Source organism: Lolium perenne, chromosome 5, assembly GCF_019359855.2.
Source record: "Lolium perenne isolate Kyuss_39 chromosome 5, Kyuss_2.0, whole genome shotgun sequence".
Taxonomy (NCBI): domain Eukaryota; kingdom Viridiplantae; phylum Streptophyta; class Magnoliopsida; order Poales; family Poaceae; genus Lolium; species Lolium perenne.
The window spans coordinates 165,167,527-165,182,859 of NC_067248.2; the positions used below are offsets into that span (position 1 = coordinate 165,167,527).

At 44.3% G+C, this 15,333-nt stretch overlaps 1 protein-coding gene across 2 annotated transcripts; it reads right to left on the reverse strand.

The window, feature by feature from the left end:
* Positions 1–7,008: 7,008 nt before the first annotated feature.
* LOC127300500 (uncharacterized) lies at positions 7,009–14,270 on the reverse strand. Of its 2 annotated transcripts, none has more exons than XM_051330631.2 (11): positions 13,961–14,270; positions 13,704–13,877; positions 12,957–13,100; positions 11,678–11,817; positions 10,831–10,917; positions 10,552–10,674; positions 9,460–9,606; positions 9,212–9,307; positions 8,678–8,848; positions 8,505–8,584; positions 7,009–7,328 (listed from the first exon to the last, which is right to left on the reverse strand). In XM_051330631.2, the coding sequence occupies exons 1-11, from the start codon at positions 14,112–14,114 to the stop codon at positions 7,313–7,315; spliced, it is 1,332 nt and encodes a 443-aa protein (XP_051186591.1). In that variant the 5' UTR covers positions 14,115–14,270; the 3' UTR covers positions 7,009–7,312. The 2 variants fall into 2 exon arrangements, with proteins under 2 accessions (XP_051186591.1, XP_051186592.1); XM_051330632.2 differs by having other exon boundaries at positions 8,484–8,584.
* Positions 14,271–15,333: the final 1,063 nt, after the last annotated feature.

A 15,333-nucleotide genomic window follows, 5' to 3' on the forward strand; every position in this document is an offset into this window, starting at 1 on the left:
ACGCTCCTTATTTCTCGACGCGGAAGTGGAACTTTCCGAACGTCATCTCCATGGGCTCCTCCAGATACGCATATGCATCCAAACGGGAGGGCGGGTGAGGAACAAAATCGACTAGACCAATTTCGATCTGTTTACCTCGATCCATCGCGTTGCTCGCTGTTGACGAAGTCGACGATCTTGAATGTGCCATCGAGATCAGATCCTTGACGCCTCTAATTCCCACAGACGGCGCCAATTGACAAGGTATTAACTTGTCAATGCCTACGGGTTGTAGACTAGGGTTTTAGTCGGAAGTAGAGGGCAAGTAGATCTCGAAGGTTTCAGCCGAAAAGTGCTCGACGATATGAAAACTAGGGTTTGTGAGACAATGAATCAATGCTTTCTTTCTCCCTCGACTCCCCCTTATATAGGAGGTGGAGCCGAGGGATTCGTAATACACAAGTTACAGAGTCCGGGAGGGTTTCCAACTCATCCCGCAAGATTACAAATATTATCTCCTAATACAACTCTAGCTTTCCTTAATAGTAACTTGGGCTTCCGATTCTTCTTATCCTTCGGGTCGTGGGCCTTGAGTAAACCCCGGGTACCATCTTCGGCAGGCCCATTGGGGATGCCTATGTCATCGAGCAGGGGCTGATTCGCAGGATCGGTACTGGAGAGAATACGCACCCATGGAATGATCAGTGGATCCCGCGGGATGGCTCTCTTCGGCCGATTGCATGCCTGAGTGAGGATTCCCCACCGACCCGAGTTGCGGAGTTCATCAACGCAACGATGGTGTCATGGAGGGAAGACAAGTTACGATGCTTCTTACAGCCAATGGATGTGGAGGCCATTCTCCAAATCCCATTGAGCGGTCGTCGACAAGAAGATTTCTGGGCGTGGCAGCATGAACGAAAAGGCGTGTTTACGGTGCGGTCAGCATACCGAATGCTAGTAGCGACGAGAGCAAGACGAGAAGCATGGCTGGAACATAGAGCCACGGCGTCGAGCACGACACAAACAGAAGGGCAGTGGATAGCGCTGTGGCGCACGAGGGTCCCGTCGAAGATCAATGTATTCTTATGGAGGTTGGCCAAACAATCTTTACCCACGAATGATTGTCGCCAAGTGTCTAACCAAGCAGTCGAAACGAAAAAGGAACATCGACAAAATCAACGATGTTGTAACTCCTGTAGCCGAAGAAGTGATGGATGAACTCCTTCGGATGGACTCTGAGTTCTTTGTCAAAGGGAGCTATGCTGAGCATACGACAACCGCTGCAAATAACAAAGGTTTATCCATAGACAATATATTAGGTATCAACTGAATTGTACTATATTGCGGGAAGTCATACATATATATTTTGTGTCGAATTCTTCCTGACGATGAAGTTGTCTATATTGTAAAGTGTAATCTATCTTGTAGAGCCCCCGAGCCTTTGGCCGGAGCTCAGGTTTATTTTTTCGTCCCGATGAATTTTCTATTTTGCGAGAGTATATATATATTTTTTGTTGCCATGGGTTATGAGCCCCCGAGCCTGTCGGCGAAGGAAGATGTATATCACCAATATCTTTTACTATATTGCAGCACCGCGAGCCCGCCTCATTAAAAACCTTTCAGCCCCACTCGATGCCCTGAAAGGAAAAGAGTGCGTCCGAAAACTCGCGGGCGTTTCAGTACATTGTATTTTTACAAGGAGGACTATATTTCGACACTAAGCGTAAAAACGCCTTAGCTGCGCCACGTTCCAGGGGTTTTTCTCGGGAGCCCCCGTCTTCTTGTCCTTGATCCTGTACGCGCCTCCTTCGATTACTTCTGTGACGATGTAAGGGCCAAGCCATGGCGACTCGAGTTTTTCAGTACTGTTTTGATTGAGTCGTAGAACTAAATCTCCGACCTGAAAAGACCTTGGCCGCAAACGTCGACTGTGGTAGTTTTCCAAGTCTTGCTGGTATGTGGTGACCCGTGATAGTACTTCATCTCGAGCTTCGTCAAGTGCATCGACATCGTCCTCTAATGCTCTTCTGGACGCTTCTTCATCGGACTCCGTGACTCTTGGAGAATCATGCTCTATTTCTATCGGCAGTACTGCCTCTGCTCCATGGACCAGAAAAAACGGAGTCTCCTGTGTCGCTGTATTTGGTGTTGTTCGAATACTCCATAAAACACTTGGCAACTCTTCTGACCACGTATGTCGAGCTTTTTCCAGTGGTCCTAACAAGCGCTTCTTGATACCATTGCAGATGATGTCATTGGCTTTCTCGACTTGACCATTGGTTTGCGGGTGCCCAACTGACGCGAAGTGCAATTTGATGCCTACTTCTGCGCAATATGCCTTGAATTCCTTGGATGTAAAGTTACTGCCATTGTCCGTGACGATGCTATGAGGTACTCCAAACCGAAAAACAATGCTTTTCACAAACTTTATTGCCGACGCTGCGTCTGGTGAATTTATCGGCTTTGCTTCTATCCACTTGGTAAATTTGTCGACAGCGACGAGCATATACTCGTATCCTCCTGGCGAGGTCTTGTGTAACTTTCCCACCATATTGAGGCCCCATTGAGCAAAGGGCCAAGACAACGGTATTGGCATCAGCTCCGCTGCCGGAGAGTGAGGCTTCGCGGCAAATCTCTGGCACGCATCACAAGTTCGTACTATCTCCTTCGCGTCCTCGATTGCTGTCAACCAATAAAATCCAGCCCTGAAAACCTTGGCCGCAATAGCTCGACTGCTTGCGTGATGACCACATATTCCCTCGTGTACGTCCTTCAGGATTATTCTTCCTTCTTCGGGTGTGACGCACCTTTGTAACACACCCAAAATACTTCGCTTGTACAGCTCTCCTTTAACCACTGTAAAAGCTTTGGATCGTCTAATAACTCGCCTTGCTTCAACCGGGTCGTCAGGTATCTCTTTCCTTAAGATATATGATATGTAAGCTTGCATCCATGGAATCTGCACCATCATCACTAGCTCATGTTCCTCCTCCTCTTCTAGTACTTCTTTAGGGGTTGTCGAGGTTTTTTCATCCTTCTGCTTCTTCTGTGCCTTCTTCGGCTTTGTAGACCTCTCGGTTATCTCTTCCCAGAACACACCTGGTGGAATTGCGAGGCACTGCGGACCGATGTTTGCAAGAACATCAGCCTCATCATTGCTCAGCCTGCTGATGTGATTTACCTCGCATCCATCAAATAACTTCTCGAGCTCATTGTACACTTCCTTGTATGCCACCATGCTATCATTGATTGCATCACATTGATTCATGACTTGCTGAGCCACCAATTGTGAGTCGCCAAAGATTTTTAGTCGAGTTGCACCACAAGCCTTTGCCATCTTCATCCCGTGTATAAGAGCTTCATATTCTGCCTCATTGTTAGACGCGTTCGGGAACGTCATCCATAAGACATATTTTAATTTGTCGCCTTCAGGTGATATGAGTATCACGCCTGCTCCAGCTCCTTCTACCCTCTTGGACCCGTCAAAGTTCATCGTCCAAGTTCTCGATAAATCCGGGGGTCCTATATTTTGCAGCTCCATCCACTCTGCGATGAAATCTGGCAGAATTTGCGACTTTATTATTTTCCTTTTTTCATACGTGATGTCCCGAGGAGAAAGTTCTATTCCCCAAAGGGAGACACGACCTGTAGCTTCTGGATTGTTTAGTATATTGGATAGAGGCGCCTCGTTGACCACTATTATCGGGTGTGCCGAAAAATAGTGCCGCAATTTTCTTGCGGTTGTGAACACTCCATATGCTAGCTTCTGGTACTGCGGGTACCGCTGTTTTGAAGGCGATAAAACTTCATTGATGAAATATACCGGCCTCTGCACTCCATGGAGTTTTCCTTCTTCTTCTTCTCTTTCGACAACTAGCGCCGTGCTGACCACATGGGGTGTAGCCGCAATGTATAACAGGAGGGATTCCTTTTCTTTCGGCGCCACCAAGATTGGTGGTGTCGAAATTGTGCGTTTAAGATCCTCGAAGGCTCTATCTGCCTCTTCGTTCCACTGGAACTTCTCTCCTTGTTTGATTAAAGCGTAAAACGGTAACGCCTTTTCTCCCAGCCTGGCGATGAATCTGCTTAAAGCTGCGACTCGCCCAGTTAACTGCTGTATTTCTTTCAACTTTGTTGGCTTCCTCATTGTTACGATAGCTTGGATTTTTTCAGGATTAGCTTTAATCCCTCTTGCTGAGAATAGGAACCCGAGAAGTTCTCCTGCAGGGACGCCGAAAGAACACTTCGTCGGATTCAGCTTGAGACAAAACTTGTCGAGGTTGTCGAAGGTTTCCTTCAAGTCCTCGATTAGCGTTGCCCCCTTTTTTGACGTTATGACGACATCGTCAATGTACACTTGCACGTTTTCCCAATCTGTGTTGCTAAGCACTTCTGCATCATCCGTTGGTATGTTGCTCCCACGTTTTTCAGACCAAAGGGCATTGTTCTATAGCAAAACACGTCGTAAGGTGTAATGAACGCTGTTTTGACCTCGTCCTCTTCTTTCAATATGATCTGGTTATAACCAGAGTACGCATCCAAGAAGGAAAGACGTTCACATCCTACCGTGAAGTCGATAATTTGATCGATCCTCGGGAGGGGAAAGTGATCCTTTGGACATTGTTTGTTGAGACACGTAAAGTCGACACACATGCGAAGGACTTTAGTGTTTTTCTTCGAGACCAGCACTGGGTTTCCTACCCACGTGGCCTCTGTATGCAACTCCTTAATGAAACCAGCTTCTCTTAGTCGATCAATCTCTGACAGCATAGCTTTGCGGTTTGGCTCCGAAAAACGCCGCAAAGGTTGTTTGATTGGTCTCGCTATTGGATCCAAGTTTAGGTGGTGCTCGACAAGTTCCCTGAGTACTCCTGGCATGTCAGCTGGACACCATGCGAAGATTTTCCAGTGCTCACGGAGGAACTCGACAAGCGCGCTTTCCTATGCGAGGTCCATGTCTGTCGCGATAGACGTCGTCTTCTTCGGATCAGTCGGGTGAATCTGCACCTTCTTGGAATCTTTCGCAGTGTTAAAGGTTGGTTCTTTGTTAGGCCTCCCTACATTTGGCAGCACATCATAATCGGTCGTGAGCCTTGACGCCATGTATTCTGCTTGCATCCCGAAAGTTTCTGATAGTCGATGAAAATCCTTGTCACATTTATCGGCTAATGCGAAGCTTCCTTTGACTGTGATTGGTCTCTTAGGTCCAGGTAACCTCCATAACAAGTATGTGTAATGTGGTACCGCCATAAACCTGGCATATGCTGGTCGTCCCAATAAGGCGTGATATTGTAACGGGAAATCCATGACTTCAAACTCCAGCCTTTCTATTCTGTAGTTCTCTCGGGTCCCAAACTGAACGTCGAGATTGATCTTTCCCAACGGATAACTTGGCTTCTCTGGCGTGATGCCGTGGAAGCGTGTGTCGGTTGGTTTCAGATTAGCTAGAGATATGTTCATCTTCCTTAGTGTATCTGCGTACATAAGGTTTAGACTGCTGCCTCCATCTATGAATACTCGAGATACGTCGAATCCTGCAATCACTGCTGGTAAGATAAGTGCTGACTGCCCTGGTCGAGGAACTTGCTGCGGATGATCTGCTATTGTGAAGCCAATGTCTTGTTCTGACCAATTTAAGTACTCAATCGTTGGTGGAGGCATCTTACCTTCGAATAAAGAAGCACATAATCTTGCTAGGAGTGTAGTTTTAGATAATCCTAGTCGCCAGGTATGGATGCTTGACCCGCCTGTGGGTCTGAACATCCCTGTCTTTGTTACCGTTTAATCGGTAGTGGAAATCTCAAAAAAAAAACTAAAACAACAGACGATTAATTATCATAAACAACCTACCCGGCAAAGCCTTGGGCAGCCGACATCGGTAGTCGGGCACTCCTCACGGCCTACTCAGGTTCTGGCGGTAGATCTGGGCGGGTCCGGTAAGGCGCCGGCGCGCGGGCCTTCAAACGCGTGGCGCTGCGATCACAGCGAGTGGTGGTGGTTTTCCTCCGGTGGCAAGCCGTGCCGGCGGCGGAGGTGTGGATGGGGGCGGACTGGAGGGGTAACCCTAGGTCCTCTTATCCTTGCCTCATCGTGGTGTCGACTGCCGGCGGGGGAGGGGCGGCCGTTGGGTTGCGGTGGTGCCCAGGTGTGGCCGGTGTCCACGGACTTCGCGCTCTGAGCCTGCTATCATCGGCCGGCAACCTTGGCCAGCCTTGGATGGTCGGCGCCGTGGGGGCCCGAGCTGAATAAAGGCGACGGTCCTAGGGTTCCTCTTGTGCGAAGATGAAGACCTGCTTGAGGCATGCCCTTCTTGATCCGACTGGAGTGTTGAGCTCTAGAAGGCGCCACCGGTGAATGGAACAACACATCTTTTTCCTGGAATTTGCTGGATCGGGTGGTATTCGGTGGTGCGCACCCATGTTTGTATTCCAACCATTTGGTTCTGGAGGGAGCGGCGTGAAGCTCTATTCTGCGTGGTCATAAATGAATTTTTGGTCCATGGTGAAGTATATCATAAAGGTCGGATTGGAGGAGTAGCTAGGGGATGTTCAAGTCTCTGTGTTGTTGAGGGACTTGTTTGGTGTTCCGGGCTTCGCAACAGCGGTACAAAAGTGGAAACGGTAGCACGGGTGAAGTTCAGAGTCCTACCTCCCAAGGTGAAAATCCAAGGTCTAACCTTAATTGGTTGCGCCTAGCAATGACTTTGTTGAAGGTATTGTTTTGAGGGCGGGGATGTTTTCAGGGTGAAAACCTAAGATCTTTGATCGGACGACAACGACGCTAATGCACTGTTCCCTTCTTTGGAGACGTCACTTTTGAAGAGTGAATTTCAGGTGTTGTCTTGGTGGTAGATGTATTGTTGTTGCTAAAACTAGAATAATGTAGCGGGACTTTTATTACCTGCAATCTAGCATCATCTATGCTAGGTACAAGGACTAATTTCATAATTCACATGCAGCTATGTACGCATCATGTTGTTAGAAATAACTCACATTTTGTAGCATACGCCGGCAACATGCAACTATAAAAGATTCGGCAATATCACGAGTATTGCATATTTTCTAGTGATTGGTTGATCGTCGGTGATCAAACCACATCTCTCGTTTGATCAAATCATATCTCTTGTTTCCTACTAACATAATAATGGTGAGCCCATCCATAATCAAGGTATCGAGGCGATTCACCTGCCAGACTATAGTCTACATGCTAGGTACATCTCTACACGCAAAAATATGGACACGCTACTGACAACATGCAGGATCGAGCAAAAACGCAGCCATCACAACTTCAGTGGACGCTTGGCATTGTCCAGGCAGTAATAATTAACCTTTCTTCACGCATTCTTCTCCCTGCAAGTTTTAATCCAAAATTTATAGTGGCATATACATTTAAGGTCACTGGTCATTCTACCCGCAAAAAAAAAAGGTCACTGGTCATTCATGAAGTTCAGAAGAAAGCGTGAATAAGCAGACAGACGGTTAATCATCATAATCTTATTCTGGGTGACATGTGATCCGATAAGGTGTCAAGCGGGATTACACCTATAGACTATAGTTCATTTAGAGTTGTCTAGCTAGCTAACTCAAAATGAACTATATGTGGGACTTTGGTGGGGTCCCCTAAACCGAACCAAAACATGTGATAAAGGGGGAAATGAAGATAAAGAGTCTGCTTGGTTCGAGCCCAACCTTGCCCCACCAAAAAATTGCCATGACCAATCCAAGGGCCTGACCAAAATTTTGATAGGTAGTTGTTTGATTTGTAGCCATCGGCACTATCCAAAATTTTGGCATAACTAACCATGTCTGGTTTGCCACAAACAGATTTCGTGCATACTAGTTCCTGGAATATTTTTTAAATCTACTAACTAAATCTGAGAAAATATGTAGATTCATGATGCACTCAAAGAGAAAAAAAAATCGAAAAAAAACACCAAAAAATGACATGCGCGGCTTGGATATACACGCTCAGAGTACCTGGACTACCTAAGCTTGCTTATGTAAGGCCGGCCAATTAATTACAAGACAATACTATCAAAACAGTAGGCTGCATGCGCTGCATATAGCAATAAACAAAGAAGTACATGGGACCAAATCAGAAAAAGTCACCCAGCCAAATTTTTAGCGGAGCTTTTTGGCGCCCTCGGCACCCCATGATTTGGCGAGAATAGCACTGGCGTATGGCAGGTTGGCTGTGCGAGCCAATTATTTGGTATCGATCCAAGCGACTGCCAAATTTCACGGGCTGACAATTTTTTGATAAGGTAAGCTTTGGTAGTAATCCAAATAGGCCTGAAGTCCTAACATGCCACCTACCTTATAACTTCGTCAATGGGCACGAGAGAAACTACAATGGACAGATGGTGCCGCCGTGTACACGTAATACTATTTGTTGATGTCACAGTAAACCAGAGGAAGAACAGTCTGATATCTAACAGATCTTACCATATCTGAGTATAATAACCTATAAAAGTAACAGCCTCAAGCTATCCTATGAAACATTACCAGAACAAGAGCAGAGATTACCGAGATACTTCACCAATCGGACCTCGTCCAAAATCCAATTTCAAGCCAGAAAGGAGAGCTTTGCATGCAAGGCCATACTCCTAAACACACAAGCATCAATGCATGGTCAGGGTAATAAGAAATACAACATATCATGGAAAACAAATGGTCATTGCAACTTGCCAAAACAGTACCTTCGTTAGTATTAGAGCTGCTGCTTGCTCATGGCAGGAACTTGACAAGTCCACATCCATACCTTTGTAGGTATTGGCATCATTAAAAGCTTTGTCTTTTTCACCCATATGCAGCCAGCAAAGGCTCCTCTTTGCGTACAAGGTTGAATCATGAGGGTCAGTCTCGACTGCCTGCAGCCATCAATGATGTCCCACCAAAAGATCAAGATAGCTGTAAAAGACACTACTAACACACCTTGTCTTAATCAAAGGACAGAGAAAATATTTAGAAGAATAGGATACTGCATATGTACAGGCTGTTCTACAAAGAAAATTGAACCTAAAAGGTGGTAAATAGAAGCTGTTCAAAAATTGAACCTAAAAGGTGGCAAATAGAAGCTGTTCCGATGTACAGCATGTGTCTTAAACAAAATCATTATTTGGTTCACCGGGAACTTCAATATATGATAAGGAAACCAATTGTCTATTTGAGTCCTCATGATGTACTAATATGCAGCTACAGGTAAGTAGATGCATTATGACAAAAGATTTTACCTTGGTGTACAGATCCGATGCATGAGGATAATCCTTTGCCTGAAATGCAGCATCCCCTTGGGCTTTTAAAGCAGATCCCTCACATTTTTTATAATCCTAAACAAATGTAAATGACAGTCAAATAGTGTATAGAGTGCAGTGCAGTGAACAATCTTTAAGAGAGTTAGTTCATTTTTAGCAATATGCGTAACCCATAGAAATCAATGCAACTGGAGTAATAAGTAGAGTTGGCGAGATTGTATTTGTACTCTTGAACTCCCTAATGCCACATGTTGCATTATTCCATCAATGCTCCAGTCTGGAAATCTGGTTAGACGGGATGTGAAAGGAAAAAGGATCTCAACGCATTCCTTCCATCCTTGGATTGCAGCTATTTCCAATGGTGTTCTACCAATCTGTTAACAACCTTTCAAGGATCAGTTTGAGACATAAGCGTGAAGGAGAGGGAGGGGGTAGGCAATGGGGGGAAATAAAGAATGTGGTGAAGGTAATACATTCAAGCATATTACTGTAAGATCCAAAATGTGAGGAATTGTAGACGATTGTACCGCATATGTATTAATGTATAGTACAATATGAAAGACTGTACAGTATGCCAGTCTGCAGCCAGAACTCCTGGATATGTGAATAAAATAAACAGGTCCACAAATGTTTAGTTCCTTTGCTCTTTTCTTTATGTGGAAAGCGCGGATGATGTGAACTTCAGTATTACCTAGATAAATAATTATTTGAACCAGGCATAGAACTTCAGTGTGGCACAGTTTACCCTAAACTGCTCTTATTACGACAGAGTTACATAATACTTTAGTTTGGGAGTGTAACAATTCACCCTACTAAATCTCGAAAAAGAAGCATTTCACCATACTGTTGAAATGTAGAACTGGGTAAGAGCAACAACCAATCTTCTAGCCTATTTCTAGCATATGCATAACTGCCACAATATTCATGAAAAAATAAGTATTGGTCCCTACCAGGCTAATAAGTTTCTCATTTGCAGAAAGGGCTTTTGCTCTTGTTTTCGTCAAAAGCGGGATTGATGTAACACAGGTACAAAAATCAGATAAATGAGAGGATCACATAAAACAGGCTAGTAAGAAACAATGATTTTTGAAACCTAACAAACGCGAAATAACAACATGCGGCATCATTTACGGACGTTTACCAAATGACCAACATTTACTGTGTTATTATATATAATGTATAGGTTCTGTGATTTACAATCAGCTATTCATCTCTAACACTCCAGGAAAGTTGTTTCGCAAGTTCAACTAAAAACTAGCTCGGAAGCTCCATCAGAGAGACAAACTGAAAACAGCCTAAGTAGCGGAACAGAAACTCACTTCATCGGGAATATTGGCATCAGCACCAGCTTCCAACAAACACTTGACGCAGTCAGCTAAGCCATCAGCTGCAGCTATTATTAATGGAGTTACAGGTCTACCAGCATTGACATCAGCACCAGCCTGAAACATTGAATAGCCCATGATGTTGAAGATAGTGTTTCTAGAATATGCTGCAACTTGTGCTCATTATAGGAATGACATAGCAAATTTGTTGACCTCCCTTTGGCAAAAACTATCTTATGGTAAGTAGATGCTCTAAAGGGAACGTGACTGCACCTTAATAAGTAGTTCCACGCACTTCAACGAATGAGCAAAGATAGCCAATGTCAGTGGTGCATAGAATAAACGCACAACTCTGTTAGGCTGGACAAAAGGCAGACAATACATCACTTGTACAGAAACAATAACGCAATGGCTAATGGCGAAAAATAAACTATCAGCTCTTTAATATGCAATTATTATCAGAAGAAATGAAAACATTAACAGAAACTGTGTTCTACGTATTTTAGTCAAATTCCCTTCGAAAAGTTAACCATAATGCTTTATCATTTTTGCAACTGTTTCCACTACATCGATCAGATGAATACTCAAAACAGCAAGTGGACAAATCAAGGTAATTTAAGGATATGCGGATGTTACCTGTTATCACCTATGCTGGATGCTCATTAATTTACAAATAAACTTACATGCAAAACACAAAACACCAGAAGTGTGAGCCCTATCACATGGGGACAATACATTAAACTGTAACTTTATCTGACTGTGATCTGGCACAGTAATCAAGAATCTAATAATAGTACATTATAAGCAAGGGAAGAGCCAATGGCCCATGAACAAAGGATACACATGGTGAAAGAAGAAAAGAACGGAAAGAGACACCAGACTAGAGTGAGCGGAAAAAACAGAAGCTGGCTCAGTCCATTGAATGAGGTAAGAGTAGCATCCATTCCAATGCCAGAATGGGAATATTCCCTGGGAGAAAATATCGATATGAACATTTATGGGCCCAACCAAATTCACCCTGGCCACGACTTCTCAGCTATCGTGGATACAGTACTGTACACAGCACATCTAATATAGACCAAAAAGAGCACACCAAATATGGAAAGAAGAAAATTATTACATTTGCGTGATACTGCAACAGCATGTCCAGCATTTGCACATTTCCACATTCAGCAGCATAATGTAGTGGGGTTCCTAGTTCGCACATGGGGTCAACATTGGCCCCTCTGGACAATAATATCTCTGCTACCCCGCTGGAATCTGGATAAAATACATGAAATTTCCCGCTGCATCACATCACCATGAAGAATACAATAGATAAATAATGTAGTATTACCGAAAAAACTGTATTTGTTTCATAATTAAAAGCAGCTGCTTCATAATTAAAATCAAACCATGGCCAGGAACAAAATTTCTTATAATATACATACAAGGCATTTCTATAAACCCATAAGCTAAAGTAACATGTAAGTGGTTTCGCGAGACAATAAGCACTAAAAAAACTTGGAAAATTACTGCAACATGGCTTAAGGCTTTTCTGGGCTGATCAACAGAACCTGACCCACAACAGTGATTAAGCGTAGGAAAAACAAATAAGGTTATGAGAGTTACAGACTTGACTGTCAGTGTTCCCAGCTATGGACACTAGTAACTAGCATCAGGTAATGCTAGCCTGATGGGACCAAAACATAATGTGGCGTTCTTTTATCACAATCCAATATGAGTCTTGCTCAAGTTTACTTATATGCCATGCTTGATAAAAAAGCTAATGCACGTCAGGTTTTAGCAATCAGGATCAGGACAACAAGGAAGCTATGGCCAATGGGAGCAGGAGACAGGAGATTGTCACTGATGAAATATTTGGCAAAAATAGATAGGAGGCAGAAGAAGCTTGCGGCTATTAAAGTCCTGTATTGGTTTTTGTTTAATCCATTATTTGATGTTTTTGGTATCAATTGTTTCTGGTTGTGAACTATGTATATGTTTTGAGTATGCATTGATTGCTATCTGCAACACCTGATGCCAAGACCAGGAGAATAAAGCTTCTTCAGTTGACAGAAACAATTGGTTGGTAGTAATAGTGTAATACTGTTCAAACTTGAAATGGCTATCTGATGAATGAAACTATTATAGGCAACAGTGGTTCTATTGATTCTACATCGATGAAACTTGGTACTAGCACCAACAATGGTTCCCTAATTAAAGGTTTTCACACCACTTAAGTCAGCAGAAAAGTGCAATTTGCAAAGATAAAAACAATCAAAAGAGCAGAATGTCACTGAAGAGCAGAGACTGCGATCCGTTTTGGTTTAAATATGACAGAGATCAGATATGGCAGGTTAAACCTAAGCTAAAACATATAAAATTCTGGAACGATGGATATGTAGGTAAGAGAGAACCTCTCTTTGTCATGGTTGCAACAACATGGAGCACAGTATACCCTTTCCCGCATGCTATGTTTGGATTAGCGCCACGATCAAGTAGAAGCCTCACAGCTTCTTTAGGTGCACGACCACATGCTGCAAATAATAGAGGCGACGAACCTAGCAAGAACACAAGAAAGCGCAAGCAGTTCCTCAGAATCTTCTGGCCAGAAAAGGGATAAGTAATTAAGAGCAATGAAACCTGTAAAATACAAGCCAAAGATGGCGCAAGCAGGTACAAATGGGTCATGCCATAAAAACTAAAATTAAGCGCAAGCGCATTCGCTCACAGTGACATCATTGGTCTGTACTCATATTTTCCTATTTTATCGATCCATTATTTAACATGCATTTAAGAAAAATATATATCTCTGCAGAACTTTTCTTATGTGAACGCCAGTGCCTCCCTGCTTTAAAACGAAAACGATATATATAACACAAAAGACTTCCCAACGGCAACCTAATATATAGCAGAAAAACAAAAAGGAACGAACTATTGCATATCATAGTCCAAATAATTAATTAAGCTAGCCGCCCTTCAACATGACTAGTTTATATTTTTACAAAATTTAGGTTGGGGAGTTGATGATGGTCTCCAGCCCCTCAAAGCAGAAAGGGGCCAGTCAAGTGAAACTAGCATTTGCAGAATTGCAGAAAATAACAACCCCCAGCAATCCAATACAGTGCAAAGAAAAAAGAAGAAGAGCAGAGCAAATAAATTACCACGGTCAGCGTCCGCATTGACGTCGAGGTGGAGATCCTTGATGAGGAACCTGCACATCTCCAGCTTCCCGGACCAGGCGGCGAAGTGGAGCGGGCCGAGCCTCCTGTGCAGCGGGTCATTGACCGTCATCTCCCCCAAGCTTTTCCCCTCCCTTGCTAGCCCCTCCGCCAGCTCTACACGGACAGATCCAGGAGCGGAAACCGCATCAGATTCAGGAACCTATCCACGGGGGGGAGGGGGGGTCGCGAGAGCTTACTCTTCATCGAACGGATGTTGCCATCCCCCGCCGCCAGGAAGATCTGCGGGGTCAGCTTATCCTCGGGCCTGGGGTTGTCGAGTACGAACAGATTCTCCGGGAAGCGCTGCGGCCGAGAGGAGGATTTCGCGAGGGAGGATGGGGAGGAGGCCATGGAGATGGAAGGTTCGAGAAGGTTAGGGTTCGGTGAGTATCGAGGCGGAGAGGGGAGAGGAACGGGAAAAGAGCGGGAAGCAGAGTGACGGCGGTGGACTGTGGTGCTGCGTTTGGGTGTCAGAGCAAAGGTATCGAACTGGATCGAGGTAGTCCAATGGATTTTGGACTAAGTGCCTATTTGTTTGGGCTGCAGCTGAACGAAAAGTAGTTGGAGCTGCTAAGATCTGAGAAGCAGCTGGAGCTGGATGGCTGGTCAAATGTAAAATTATTGTTTGGCAAACTGCATTCAGGACGGTTGGTAAACTGGTCAAATGTAAAATAGAAAATAATAACAAAAATATTATTTTCCTTATTATTTAATAATAATAAAAATATTATTTTCCTTATTATTTAATAATAATAGATATATTATTTTTCTTATTATTTTCTATTTAAAAAGATTTTACTATAAAATATAAATTAACTAAGAATCTAATTTTTTTCTCAAGATGCAATTTTTTTCTCGATTTGTAAGTGAGAAGTCACGAGAAGCTGCAGGAAATACCCCGAGACGTGCTTATAGGCTTCAAGTGTAAATGTGAGAAGCGCTTGTAGAAGCCCATGCCTAGAAGTTAGGTGTTTGGCTGGGCTTGTGCTTTTAAAGACCCAAAAGCAGTAAAAGCTCAAGCTCCAGCCCAAACAAACAGGACCTAAATTTTGTTGGATGTAATTGGACATGGAAATAGATAAGGCCACCCTTTTCTATCTCCTCTCAAGGCGCTACAGTAGCCAGGCCGCTTTGAGAGTCCGCCGCCCTTCTTCCCCGTTGCCGGCCCAATCTGGATTCTTCTCCGCCGGCGATGACGTGTGGAGCGGAGGAAGGGGAGGAGCCTGGCCAGATGTACATAGTAGTCTAGGGTTCCTAGTTCTGTCTGCTACCCTTGTGGAGAATTGGAGTAGGTGGCGGGATCTTCTTGGCCAGATCCGGCCCGTCCAGGCCTTCTTCTTCGTCGCTGTTCTTCTCCGGTGGCAGGAGCGGCGGCAGGCGGCGAAGGGACGCTGTGGCATCTCCAGCAATAAGGCCATCCCTTCCCATCTTCGTCATCTGCTTTGGTTGTGCTGGAGCAACAACCAAAGCCCAGATCTTCTGCTTCTCCGACCTCATCCATGGTGGATGGACAAGGGAAGGGGAGGATCTGAGGATGACTTCTCCAATAAGCTCTCCTGGGTAAGCCAAA